Source organism: Sus scrofa, chromosome 7, assembly GCF_054392235.1.
Source record: "Sus scrofa isolate SSC_HxYL_T2T_F1_AM1 chromosome 7, Sscrofa_HxYL_maternal_Yorkshire_Landrace_v2.0, whole genome shotgun sequence".
NCBI classification, from domain to species: domain Eukaryota; kingdom Metazoa; phylum Chordata; class Mammalia; order Artiodactyla; family Suidae; genus Sus; species Sus scrofa.
Window position 1 is genome coordinate 36262973 of NC_139389.1, and position 15055 is coordinate 36278027.

Genomic DNA, 15055 nt, shown 5'->3' on the forward strand with positions numbered 1-15055 from the left:
GGTTACACTATTTTGAGGTGGAGAGTACAGCTCAAGACAAAGAGGCCTTACTCAGTAGTAGGGAAGGTATACATGATTATAATTCTAGTTCATAAATCATGACATGTCTAAAAATTTCTCTGCCTCCATACATTCCATGTGAGAGGTTTTGATTCTGTGATTCCCCCACTTGACTCCTTGTGTGGTTCAAGCAACAGGGCAGTGGAGGGAAAACCACTGCACTAGGAACATTAAAAATATATTTTTGTATACAATCCTTGCTTTATGGCTGGGACACTGGGTCCTTTGAAAGTTTCCAAACAGCAGGTCTTAATTGCAAAAATTATAAAATACATCAATTAAATAAATTTGTCTAGCTGTGAACAAAGCCAGGCTAAAGGAAGTGAGTGATTTAAAATAATATATAACTTTGATTCACAACACAAAACATCACTACATCAGACTCTATCATTCCAGAGTGGACAAAGGATGACACCTGCCATATCAGTAAACAAAGTATGTTGTGGCCATCACACCAACAGCTACTGAAGCCACTGTGTACTCTGGAGTGGGGGGTCAGGATGGAAAAAACAGGCTACTGGCCCTAGATAGTTAAGTGTCCATCAAAGGGATGATTTCAGTGAGACCAAACTCTTGCATCTTCCCATACATAGAAAAGTGTTAAATTCATTAACTTGAGATGTCTGGGTTTTCTTTCATCAACAATAATCTTTGGTATTTCAACTGCCTAGTTTTTACTGCAAAAACTCCTGTATACCATGGCTCCTCCCTCACCTCTCAGAAGAGTCCTGCAGAGCTGTCTGAGAGGCTGACTCCCAGTTCCCAGGCTTAAGTCCGCAGTCTGTCTCAACTTTTAGATTGAGCCCCCCTCCCTTTTTTTTTCGATCAACAGCAGCTTATGAAGCGTTCAACATGGATAGATTTCTTATGCTCTTTTTACATTCTAAGGTCACAGTACAGTGAATGACAAACTATTTATACATAAAAGGGTTGAAGATGCTAAGGTGAAAAAATAATTTCTCACTGACATCATGATATAGTTTACTCTTCAACTTAAACCTAACTATTTTAATTGTCTGGTCACTTGGAGTACAAATTAGGTTGAAATAACCTTGTGTTGGTCCACCACTGAAACAGGTATCATTTTGTCATTAAAAAATAGATATTTGTAACAGGGTATTCCTTCTCATATGTGCCACTCTTCAGGTGGGAATTTCAGTCTGGTTCTCTAACTTCTTGGAATTCAGTTCAGGGAAACAGAAGAATGCAGTGAATAAATAGAAAATAAAATCCCGCCTATCTATAATTTATGATAATATTCCTTGTCCTTCAGAAACGCAAGTGATATTTAAGCGATGTGTTACTCTTATCCCACTGTCTCTGTTTGGAAGTCAACAGGAGTGGGGTCCTTTTCTGCAGAAGGGATGCTGAGAAACATGGTTGATTTTCTGTCCAGTTTATTAGGGACAGAGCTAAAATGGCAATCAGAGTGTCTGGCTCTTCATTTTATGGCATTACAAGTTATGTTGCTGCTGGGGATATTACAGAGTTGAAAGAGGAGTTTACGTAACCAATCCCAGTCTGGCTGACAAGCAGTGAGCACAGCCTCACCCCTTCAGCATTTGAGAGACTGCCTTGCTGTCTGATGTGGGTCGATGCCCAGGAGCCAAAAGAGAGGAGGATGCTGGGACCGAGGTTCACACCCACCTTACACACCAGGCAAGCAGCACCACTTTGAAGATTTAGCTGATTATATTGTTGATGAAAAACAATCTTGTCATGAAATACCATTACCAAATTCAGAAGATACAGAATAGAAACTGCTCATGGTATTAGCACATCAAAGACAGAAAGGCTTAACTTCAAGAATTATCACACCATTTTCAAATACAACTCTGCCAAACAGCACTTTGCTTTAAAAATATAATCACTAGCATGATTATATTTTAAGACCGCATCCCATAATTTCAACCAAGCTCATTAACATAAAGACCAAAATGAACATAATTTATTAGCAACCTGCGATTTCCACTTAAGGACAATGGATACATAGGCAAGAAATTTGCCCTCCTGCTTTCCTGCTGTTGCCTCACTTATCCAGGTGTGTTCAGGTTTTGCCTGATTTTCTATAACCTCTCAAATGTTTTTTCTTGGAGATAACATGTTTGTTCCCACTCTTTTCAAAGATAAGCCTTTTGAACCACTGCCTCCTCTGTTCGCCCTCACCAATCTCTCCATCAGCATCACTAAAAATAGCAGCAGCACTATATCCAAAGCTCCACGTTACCCCCTGAAGATTGTGCAGAAGCAACTGCTAGTGAAGTGGCAGCTGCGGACTTACTGAGAACAGGCTGGCCATAAGGTGCAGGAACGACTTAGACCTTAAAGAAATTTCTGAACTGCCAGCTAATTTCCTGAGATTTTGAAATTTTGCAAACATGTTATATATTTTACTTTCTAGAACTCTCTAAGAATACCTTTTATCATTGCAATTTAAAAGTTAGCTTCTGTTCAAGAATTCCTGAGTTTTTTTGTTTTTTAGGTATAGTGTAAGTTGACATATGCTGGGATCTGACCAATACGGGAATGAAATACAAAGCAGGATTTTGCTACTGGACATTACTACATTTTACTTTGTTTTGATTTGTGTTTTTGTTGTTTATAGAGTTATTAGACAGGTATAACTAAACAAAAATGAATATTTCTCAACCACAGTCGAAAACAACACACAAATAAAAACATTAAACTTGTTAGAGTTTTTCTTTCTTTTTTTTTTTAAGGGCCACACCTGCGGCATATGGAGGTTCCAGCACTAGGGATCAAATTGGAGCTGCAGCTGCAGGCCTACACCACAGCCATAGCAACATGGAATCCGAGCTGCATCTGCAAACTTCACTGTAGCTTGCGGTGAAGAACAGGTTCCTAACCCACTGAGCAAGCCAGGGATTGAACCCACATCCTTGGAGACACTATGTTCAGTTCTTAACTTGCTGAGCCACAACAGGAACTCCTAGAATCTTCTTACTACACTAGACCACAAGAACTATTTTCTATATCATACATTCAATTTTATGATGATCTTCTAACAAATTTTAAAACTTTGTATTTTTCTAAGGATTAAGATGTTTTATTAGATCTACAAGAAAAATAAATGAGTATGTCACTCTTTTCACCTACTAATTCAATGATTGATACTTTCTTAAGTTTAAGAAGGTGTTAAACAGATCAAGATGCTTAATTAAATTAAAAGTTTTGTGAGGTTTTGAGTCATGTCTAATACTTGTCTTCTAATACATATCTTCAGCAGATATGTAAGGAATATTCTTGCATAGTTATTTTGTCCTGACTTAGATTACTATCTAAACATCTCCTTTTATCATGAAGAAAAGCTCAAGTTTAAGATATAAATTGAGTAACATCTTAACAGAATACCCAACACAGAAAAATAATCCACATTATTGCCCAGGCTGTTGAGGCAAGCTTGTAACTGCAAACAAGGTTATTAGACAAGTTTATCTGCAAAGGCAGGTGCCTGACTGGGGACTGAGCACCAGGCTAGAGGACCAGGCTTTGCTGGCAAGTGCAGAGGGAGCAGGTAGTGATGTTCCAGGCATATATTTATTCTTCCACTGGCTAGAATATGAAAAACAGACGTGCAGTTGTGTGTTGATTTCCTGAATGCATGCTGATATAAACTTTAAATAAACACAGCCAACCTATGTAGGCTTGCGCTCCCAAGCACCATTCAGTTGAATATAGGCTGTTTTTCATTTCCCATTTCTGTGAGACTCGCTTTTGAACAAATGCAAGACGAAAAGAGAAGGTACCCATAAATCTTGAGACTGTGTGGCTCATAATATATTCATTGGGGCCCTACAAGTAAGCAAAGGCATCTCTCTTACTCTTTCAACCTCTCTCTATATATATGTGTTTATATGTACTTCGTATGTTGGTAAGTATATTAATACCATACATGTAGGCTAATAAGCAATGCACATATATTTCATTCATATATATATATATGTAACTGTGTATATAAATATATATTTATATATTAGTACATGTGTTTGTATAAACTATATTTCAGGGCCTACTAGACATGCACATATTCATGCTGAGTAGGTAAACATATAACACCAAAACCTAAGGGAGAGACTGGAAGCTGGACACTGTGGATTCGGAAACACACAGATGATGTGAGATCACGGAGGGAAGAAAGAATCCTGAAAACTAAGTGCTGGGCTTGGAGGTCTGGAAGAGGATCCAGTCACAAGAATGGAGGAGGGTAACAATAAAGAATGGATGAGAAGGAATCCACACTTGCAAGGTCAATTACTTCAAGAAAAAGGAGAAAAGAATAAACAATGGCGGCAAAGACAGCCTCTTCAATAAATGGTGTTGGGAAAACTGGACAGCTACATGCAAAAGAATCAAACTGGACTTCTTTTCCACACCACATGCAAAAATAAATTCAAAATGGATTAAAGACAAATTTAAATTGTAATATCTGGAACTATAAAACTCCTAGAAGACACACAGATGGCCAATGGGCACATGAAAGGAGGTTCACCATGACTTATCATTGGGTAAATGCAAATCAAAACCACAATGAGATCATTTCACACTTGTGAGAATGGTTATTATCAAAAAGTCAACACATAACAAATTTCGGCAAGGATGTTGAGGCAAGGGAGCACTCCTACATTGTTGGTGGGAATATAAGTTGATGCAACTGTTATGGAAAATAGCATGGAGGTTCCTCAAAACAGTAAAAATAGAACTGCCATCTGATCCAGGAATTCCACTCCTGGCTGTTTTTCCAAAGAAAGCCCAGATACTAATTCAAAAAAATAGGTGTACCCCAATGTTCATAGCTGCATTATTCATAATAGCCAAGATACAGAAGCAACCTAAGTGCCCATCAATAGATGAATAGATAAAGATGTGGTATGTTTATAGTGCACTATTACTCAGCCATTAAAAAAAAATGAAATCTTGCCATTTGTGATGACATGGATAGACCTAGAGGGTACTATGCCAAGTGAAACAGACAAATACCATATGATTTCACTTACATATGGAATCTAAAAAAAAAGAAAAAAGCACAAACAGAACAGAAACAGTCACAGATACAGAGAACAAACAAGCGGCTGTCAGAGGGGAAGGGGGAGGGAAGAAGAGAGAAACAAGTGAGGGAGATTAAGAGGCACAAACTTCCAGTTACAAAATAAATGTGTCATAGGGACAAAACCTACAGTGTTGGAAATATAATCAAATAATTATGTAACATCCCTGTATGGTGACAGATGGTAACTTACAGTGTGATTATTTTAAAATGTATAAAAATATGGAATCTAGATGTTATAGACCAGAAACTAATACAGTGTTTCAGGCCAATTATCCTTCAAAAACAAATAGACAGACACCTAGAAAGAGACTAGATTTAGGGTTACCAGAGGCAGGGGATGGGGAGAGGGGAGATTGGATAAATTGGTCCAAAGGTGCAAATTTCCAGTGGTAAGATCTAGAAGTACTCAGAACCTAGGGTTCAACATGACGACGACAGCTAACCTGCTGCATTTATATATAGGAATATGAAGAGTGCTAATCCTAAGAGGCCCATCACAAGGAAAAATATCTTTTCCGTATCTTTAATATCTATATGAGATGATGGATGTTCACCCACTTACTGCAGTAATCATTTCATGATGCATGTAAGTCAAGTCATTGTGCTGTACACCTTAAACTCATACGGTGTGATGTGTCAATTATATTTTAGTAAAACTGGAAAAAAAAGGCAATAGAAGATTTTAAAGAGAAGCGATACAACTGACTAATAAACGCATATAAAGGTCAGCCTTATTAATAAACCAAAGTTTAAAATTAAAAAGACTGGATGAGAACAACTGAGTGCATTAACATTCTCAGAGAACTTTGCTATAAAGGTGAGCAAAGAGATCAGGTGGTAACACAATGGGAATAAATATGATTATAAGCAAAGATACGACTACACCTGCCAGGACAGTTACAGATAAAGATGCAGGGAGTTCCCATCATGGTGCAGTGGTTAACGAATCCGACTAGGAACGATGAGGTTGCAGGTTTGATCCCTGGCCTTGCTCAGTGGGTTAAGGATCCGGCATTGCCGTGAGCTGTTGTGTAGGTCGCACACGTGGCTCGGATCCTGCGTTGCTGTGGCTCTGGCGTAGGCCGGCAGCTACAGCTCTGATTCGACCCCTAGCCTGGGAACCTCCATATGCCGCAGGAGCGGCCCAAGAAATGGCAAAAAGACAAAAAAAAAAAAAAAAGACAAAAAAAAAAAAAGATGCAGATTTTCCCTCACAGCCGTCATGTCTGCCTTCTCTTTGTTCTCATGCTTCTTGGACTGGTCCCTTCTCATTACCCGCTGCTCTTCTTGATCATCGTACCAAACTATTTCTCCCACTGTTAACCTCTTTTCCCTTCCTCTGTTTTATTTCAACCCATGACAATCATCCAGACCTGCAAGAGGAAAACACATTTATTCACTTATTTATTGACTCTCTCCCATTGGACTAAAAAATACAGGAAGGGATTTTTTTTTCTCATATTCATTACTGTGAACTAGAACTGTAAATGACACATATATCTAATGACTATCTCTGCAATAAATGCCTGTGTAACTGTGTAGCAGTACAAATACACACACACACACACACACACTTCCACTGAAGAATCATGTTGGTCTTATTCACTTCCTACAAAAATAAAACCATATACAATATTCCTTTTGGTTCAGGTTATGAGGCAGAGAGACAATATAGCAGCATAGCAATCAAAAATTTACCAAGTATTTATTTTATTTTAATCAAGTATTTACTAAAGTCAATCTGTTCATATCCATGTGTGTGGTTTTATCTTAGCCATGCGTCCAGCACCCTTGGCAGTTAAGGTCTTATCTGGATTCTAGAAAGTATATTTTACAGTGGACTACATTAGTATTGATGTTGCTATTAAATATTTTCATTTTCTTTCATTTTATAAGGGAACAATGAAAATACTCAAAACACAGACAGACATGGTGGATCATTGAAAAAGTAATCAATATAGAAGCAGGATTTTAAGTAACAGGTAATATCAGTAAATTAAACCTAATGGGAACTTAATAGAAGCAAATTTGTCTCTTGCTAGATTTTCAAATACTTATCCTGGTACCTAATATGCTCACAGGAAAAAAAAAAGGAATCCAGTTTATAATTTTATGAACAGGAAAAAAAACAGCCCAAATACATAACAATTAAAAATATGTACCTATTTGCTTTAAAAAATATGGAGAAAATACACAGCAACTCTGAGTGTGCACAGCTAACTAGAATATTTCTCTGGCGTGTGGAAGTTAAATAGTTTAATGAGAAAAAGAGAAAATGTCAATAAAATATTTTATGGTTAAGTGACAAGAGGTTTAGCCCATCATAGGGGTTCAGGAAGCCCTGTCTGATCTAAATCTTTTTTTTTTTTCTTTTCATGGTCACACCTGCAGCATGTGGAAGTTTCCAGGCTAGGGGTTGAATTGGACCTGCAGCTGTCAGACTACACCACAGCCACAGCAACACCAGATCTGAGCCACATCTGCGATCTACACTACACCTTGCAGCAATGCCAGATCCTTAACCCACTAGTGAGGCCAGGGTTCTTAACTCACTGAGCCACAACAGGAACACCCTGATCTAAAGCTTAAAGAATGGGTGAAAGGGGAGTTCCCGTCATGGCGCAGTGGTTAGCGAATCCGACTAGGAACCATGAGGTTGTGGGTTTGGTCCCTGCCCTTGCTCAGTGGGTTAATGATCCGGCGTTGCCGTGAGCTGTGGTGTAGGTTGCAGACATGGCTCGGATCCCACGTTGCTGTGGCTCTGGCGTAGGCCGGTGGCTACAGCTCCAATTAGACCCCTAGCCTGGGAACCTCCATATGCCGCAGGAGCGGCCCAAGAAATAGCAAAAAAAAAAAAAAAAAAAAAGAATGGGTGAAAGCATAAAAGCACAAAAAGTGAAGTTTCTGTTATAAGACTTTGAGATATCTAGAGAACATATAATTTAAAAAAAACCACTTTAAAATATACAAATGTACAGACATAGAATTTGTCCACATATATAGAGAATCTATACATTTTTGTGGCAGAGGGCAAAAGCCACTTCTTAAATGCTTTTATTATTTCTTCTAAATGTACTGAGAGAAACTAGAAGCAGGAGAATCGGCCAGAAAGTAGTCATTTCTGAGGTTATACACAGTAGAGTATGTAAAATTTACCCAAAATAGAAGACTAGTAAGAAGCATCCTTTTGGCAAATAACAGAACTGACTATCAATCCTTTGCACAAAATCACCTATATTGCATGTCTTGCTCAATCACCATATATTGACGTGTTAAAATAAAGATAAAATACTTTCTACATTTACATTTACCAGTTCAGTGACATTTCTCACTACAAATTTCATTTAAGATTTCACATTATTAGTTAGACAACAGAACTCCTAAACAATTTTCTAAGCAATTTCTATAGTCAGAAATAAGTGTTTGAATATTGTATTTTTCCTGGTAACACATCCAATAAGAAAATTATGGACTGAACAAATGATACTATTAAAATATACTGGCCCTTTCTCAATGAATTTTAAAAGATCCTTTCTGAATAAATCTCTATAAATCGTTGTTTTAACAAAACAGAATTCTAACACACAGAAAAATCCTATAAAATGGGAAAGTGATGTAGCTTAGATGCCAAATAAATCATTTCAAATATCTCAGTTGATATATTTCTCGGCATATTGTTCTTCTGGGATCAGATGAGTGATTTAATATCACTGAAGCATTTCAAAAAACAGGTAAAAGTCTCTTAGATTTGCAGATAAGTATTTTAAATTGCTTCAGGTAAGAAGATGAGAGTGAAAGAGAACGAAGAGATAAAATGAGGGAATGATACATGAATGTGATCAGGTGATACAGCTAAGAAAGAAAAGGGATCCAGCTGGGGAATTAAAGAAAATGAGCATACACATATAGAAACATCCAACAAAGGACACAGAAAAAATGAAAAAAAAAATACACAAAGGGCTGAAAAGAATAAAAACACAGAATTACAGAATTATACGTCTTCGGGAAAACAGACCAGTAATTGATTTTTATGAACACAGAAGAGACATCAGAAAGTGTGACAGCATAGTCCTGGAGGGTAAAAATCATGGGAAATAATTGGAAAATAGTTCAGATGTGCTTGTAAACATGGCCATCCGTGTTACAGGTAACTTCCTGTACCTGTTAAGTATCAAAGTTCATACCTTTGCTTTATCTCTCATTGATCCTTTGCCCAGGATAGACATTTTAGCACCTGTTTCTTCCTGTAGCCTCTTCAAGGAGTTTCCTCTCGGTCCAAGCAATTTCCCCACAAAATTGAACTAGGAAACAAAATCAATAGAACATTGGTTTTAGGTAGAGAAAAGTAATAATTTACACCAAGCATAACTGATGGGTTATGGGTTTTTCAAACTTTGCCAAGGAGAAGATTAATTATGCCATTCAGGTACCCAGATGAACACACACACACAAAATCATTTCATACCTCTAAGCTCAGATCCACTTTTAAAAAGATACCTCTTCCAAAAGAAATTCCAAAATAAGTACTATGTTGAGCATACCATTTACTCATATAATCACAATAAGTCAATACATTACTTAAGAAAGAAACTAGAGAGAAGCACTATAGTTAAAATTTTTAAAGGCTTTTCCTTTCCACTCAGATTTATTAAAATAAATGAAAAAAAATTTGAATGTGTTTATGCACCTTCAAAATTGCAAAAGTTAATATTTTAAATGTATTTCAAAGAAAATCTAATGTTTATATTTGATAATCATTGTCTATGTCCAGAGCATTCCATTCTAAATTTCATGATTGGGAATAAAGAGATTCAGCTGTTCTTCAATCTTACATTCTCTGTGTTAAAGAGTTGTTCTAAAGATCATCAAATAAAAGATGTAAACACACAAGAAAAGTTTGAAATGCTCGAGTAGCATATACACAAAACAGTTTGCCCAACTGGAAAATCCTAGCGGGGTGGAGAGTTTTATCTAATGTGTTTATTCTTCCTGAAATGTGGTTATAAATGGGTGAACTAAGAACAGTTACCGGAGTATACTGCCAGCTACGAAAGGAACACGACCACACCAAATGACTCAGGAAATCACTCACTGATTAATTTTAAAAACACAAAAGGCTAAAATAATACCAAAAGCCATGTTGTGCATGTAAAACAAAGATTGGTAACTGCCTTCGAAATCAGGTGTTTTCTACTTTTTGAAATATGTGATCCCACAGTAAGAAATAAGCCATACTTAATGGTGAAAGACTAAATGTTTTTCTCCTAAATTCAGGACAGAGTCAAGACATCTGTTCTCACCACATCTGTTCAATGCTGTGCTGGAGTGTGGATGGCTATGTCTATAGGCAAATAAGATCAATGGAACAGTATAAAGTTCAGAAAGACTGCACTTAAATGGGCAACTGATTTTCAACAAACGTGCCAGAGCAATAAGATTTGAAAAGTAAAATCCTTTTAACAAACGGTGCTGGAAGAACTGGATATTCACATTCAAAAGCAAGTCAAAACCGAAATAAACACAGAAAACGCTTTTACATCCTACTTCACATTTAGGAAAATCTTATTTTGAAATCTACCATAGATCTGAACACAAAAGCTAAAATTATAAAGACTCTAGGAAGAAAGCATACAGAACACCTTTGCAAATTTAAGCTGGGAAGGGTGACGTAACAAATGTTGATCAAAGGTACGGAACTACTGGAACAATCACTGTTGGCAGTTTTAAATGATAGTTATTTTAGGGAGAAGATTGGCAGTTATGAAATTAAACACAGAGCTCTGATATGGCCCTGTAATTCTACACGTAAGTATTTAACTAAGAGAAATAAAAGCACGTGTTCCCAAAATAGCTTGCACAAGAATGTTCATGACATGTTATTCACAATTGCCATTGAACTGGAAATAAACCAATGCCGATCCAAGGCAAAAAGATGAAGTTTATCCATAAAGGAATTAGTCACTGATTGACGCAACAAGCATGGACTGTCTCACAGACATTGTGTTGAGTGAAAGAAGCCAGCTACAAAGGAGTGTATCACGTTGGCTTTTCCTTTATTACAAAATCCTAGAGGCAAAAATAACCTATGTTGTTAAAATTCACAAGAGCAGTTGCCTGTTGAGAATAGAAGGCTAGGGCTGGACTGACTGGAAAGTGGCATGAAGAAAACATCTGGGGTGATGGAATTATTCTATATATTTTTTGAAAGTATAGGTATATTTTTGTCAAAACTCATCAAACTGCACTCTAAGACCTGTGCATTTTAGTGCATGTAAACAGTACTTTGATTAAAAATGGAGGGAAAGTTAGAAGGTTGAAAACTCATATTTGAAAAAATAATATACTAATGAAACTCCTACAAGTAAATACTAGTTGCAGATGTTGTACAAAAGAAATCTCACCAAACTTGTAGGAAACAGATCATTCTGATCGGTGCAGAAGTTGCAGGAGGTCTTTCAGAAGATATGAGCTGCACCCAGACAAGGAGAAACTCCTCATCCCTGCCCTGTCCTTACAATTTATGTTCTGTCCACTGTTCCTGTGCTAGAAGCCTCCTCAAAGTGACTGCCTTGAGAGGGCTGGATTTTTGGGACCATGTGGATGGTGTATGTGACTGAAGCTAGTTCAGGCCTCTCTGTAAACTCTGGTAGGAGGGTGCAGGGATCTGCTCAAGACAAGCCCCACATGGAATTGCTTTGCTTATGAAACCGGCCACTTATCAATCTGGAGTGATTTAGATCTTTCTTTGGTCTCTCTTTGCCCTCCATTTATAAGGACTAGTTCCGAATTTCACCCAGGGAACTCCCAAAATGGCAAACCATCAGCAGGTTATTCTGGAAGAAAGAAATGGAAAAATAACCCTCAACTCACTTAGGAGGCTAGGATAACAATGACCTTAAATAATTAAATGAATGAGAAAAGGGAATGAATTTAGAGACCAAATCCATTCATGAAACAAAACCTATTCCACAAAATCGTAGAAATGACAGAGGCTTATTGCATATACAAAAAAATGCATGATGATCAAGTCATGATTGTCACAGGCACAGAGGTAATTTAAGGTTTATTTATTTATTTACTTATTTTTGTCTTTTTAGGGCCACACCATGGCATATGGAGGTTTCCAGGCTAGGGGTGCAATTGGAGCTGCAGCCGCCAGCCCACACCGCAGCCACAGCAACATGGGATCTGAGCTGCGTCTGCAACCTACACCACAGCTCACAGCAACACGTGATCCTTAACCCACTGAGTGAGGTCAGGGATCAAACCAGCATCCTCATGGATGCTAGTCAGGTTCGTTAACTGCTGAGCCACAATGAGAACTCCATAATTTAATATTTATATCCCTTGATTTTAATTCACCTATTGACAAAGGAGGGGATAAAAAGGTTAGCATTTAATTGGAATAGAAAAAAAATTGATACAATCCAATTCAATCATTACAAAAATTCACATAATCTGAAAAATGAAGAAAGCTTTCTTAACTTAATAGAAGGTTTCTATTCAAAAACCAGTAAGCACAGTATACTTAACAGTAAAATAATATCAAAAACAAGAAGATGCACATTTCTAATGTCCTGTTCAACACTGAAAATTCAAACCACTGAATAAGATAAATATTATGTTGGAATGTAACAAAATTCATAGTTTATATAATTATACACATTAAGAGCTTAAAGTAATTTCAGAAAAAAACATTAGGATTAGAAGAGCTTAGCAAGGTATTTTATATAAAATCAATATAAAAAATCAATTGTATTTTGCATATTAGAAAAATATAACTAGTAAAAAGATACCATTTATGATAGCAGTAAAAAAAAATCCTAATATGATCAAAACCTTTACAAAGAATGTGTAAAATACATTAATAAAACCAACAATGGATATAAATAGAAAGACATCATGTTCATGAAGAGGAAGAGTCTCAATGTTGCATAGATTTCTAGTATTTTCAATTCATCTCTAGATTTAACACTATTCTAGTTACAGTTGCAATAGGTTTTTGATCAATTACCAACTGGCTCTAAAAATGTTTGAAAAAGTAAAAGTCTAAGAATATCCAAAACACTCAGATGCCGAAGGAATTCCCGCCACATACAAAGATTCATTATAAAGTTGCATTAGGAGTTCCCGTTGTGGTGCAGTGGAAACAAATCCAACTAGGAACCATGAGGTTGTGAGTTTAATCCCTGGCCTTGCTCTGGTGCTGCCATGAGCTGTGATGTAGGTCACAGAGGGCGGCTCAGATCTGATGTTGCTGTGGCTGGCAGCTGTAGCTCCGATTTGACCCCTAGCCTGGGAACCTCCATGTTCTGCGGGTTTGGCCCTAAAATAGAAAAAAAAAAAAAAGCTGTGTTAATTATAATAGTGAGATACCTGTAGACTGGGGCACAGAAAGAACATAGGAGCAATGGGATGCTGAACCAAGAAACACATGCCAGTTTATGCGTCAATGATGTATGAGACGGTAAGCGATACAGATCACTGGGGCAGGATGGTGTCCCCCAAAGATGTCCATCCTCATGCCCAGGATCAGTATGTGCGTTACCCTGCAAAGGAATTTTGCAAATGTGATGAAATTAGGAAGTCTGAGATGAGGCGATGACCCTAGATTATCCAGACATTCTCAAGCGTGAAAGGAGGAGGCAGTAGGGTCAGAGGTTAGAGCGATGCAATGTCTGGCTTTGAACATGGAAGGGAGCATGAGGCAGAGAACAGGGTCAGCCTCGAGAGAGTGGAAAAGTCAAGGAACAGTTTTTCCCTAGACCCTCCAGAAGGAATGTGCCTTAACAACCCCTTAATTTTAGCCCCTAAGAACCTTTGCAGACTTCTGACCTCCATAACTATAAAATAACAATTCCGTTGTGGTTTCACTGAAGCAGTAGGCCAGGGATTGAACATGCATCCTCATGGATACTAATATAGAACTTAATTTGTATCATTCTTTTTATTCCACATATAAGTCATATCATATGGTATTGGTCTTTCTCTTAGTTCACTTAGTATGATGATCTCTAGGTCCATCCATATTGCTGCGAGTGGCTTTTTTTTCATTAATTTTTATGGCTGAGAAATAGTCCTCTGTATATATCTTCTTGGTCCATTCAATTGTTGACAGACATTTGGGTTGCTTTCAGGTCTTTCCTATGGTAAACAGTGCTGCACACTGGGGTGCGTTATCTTTTCAGATTAGAGTTTTCACCTTTGCCAGTTATGTGCCGGAGTGGCATTGCTGCATCTTATGGTAACTCTGTTTTTGTTTTTTTAAGGAAGCTCCAAACTGTCCTTCTAGTGGTTGTACCAACTTAACATTCCCACCAACAGCGTAGGAGGGTTCCCTTTTCTCATTACCCTCCCCAGCATTTATTATTTGTAGACATTTTGATGATAGCCATTCTGATCTGTGTGATGTACTACTTCATTTTAGTTTTGTTTTGCATTTCTCTAAGAATTAGCAATGTGGAGCATCTTTTTGTGTGCCTGTTGACCACCTGTATGTCTTCTAGGAGAAATGTCTTTTAAGACTTCTGCCCATTTCTGAATGGGTTGTTTTTTAAGTTTTTTTTTGAATTATAGTTGATTTACAACATGGTAATTTTTGCTATACAACAGTGATTCAGTTATAAATATATACACATCCATTATTTTTCAGATTCTATCCCCATGTCGATCATCAGAGAATATTGGGTAGAGTTCCCTGTGCTCCACAGCAGATCTCCATTGGCCAATCACTTCAGACAGCTCAGTGCGCACATGCCAATTTCACACCCCCAGTCCTCCCCCAACCACCTATTCCCTTTGGTAACCTTAAGTTTCTTTTCAAAGTCTATGAGTCTGTTTATGTTATGTAAATAAGTTCATTTGTATCCTATTTTTAGATTCCACATAAAGCAATGTCATATGTTAATCTCTAGGTCTACCCATGTT

General features: G+C 37.4%; 1 protein-coding gene across 5 annotated transcripts in view; it reads right to left on the bottom strand.

The window, feature by feature from the left end:
* The window catches only part of KHDRBS2 (KH RNA binding domain containing, signal transduction associated 2), a 523676-nt gene that overhangs the window by 325030 nt on the left and 183591 nt on the right, over positions 1-15055 (bottom strand). For all 5 annotated transcript variants that reach the window (XM_084966947.1, XM_084966946.1, XM_084966945.1 and 2 more), the window contains one exon: positions 9313-9429. In XM_084966947.1, coding sequence (XP_084823073.1) covers positions 9313-9429 — 117 coding nt within the window. The remainder of the gene's footprint in view (positions 1-9312; positions 9430-15055) is intronic.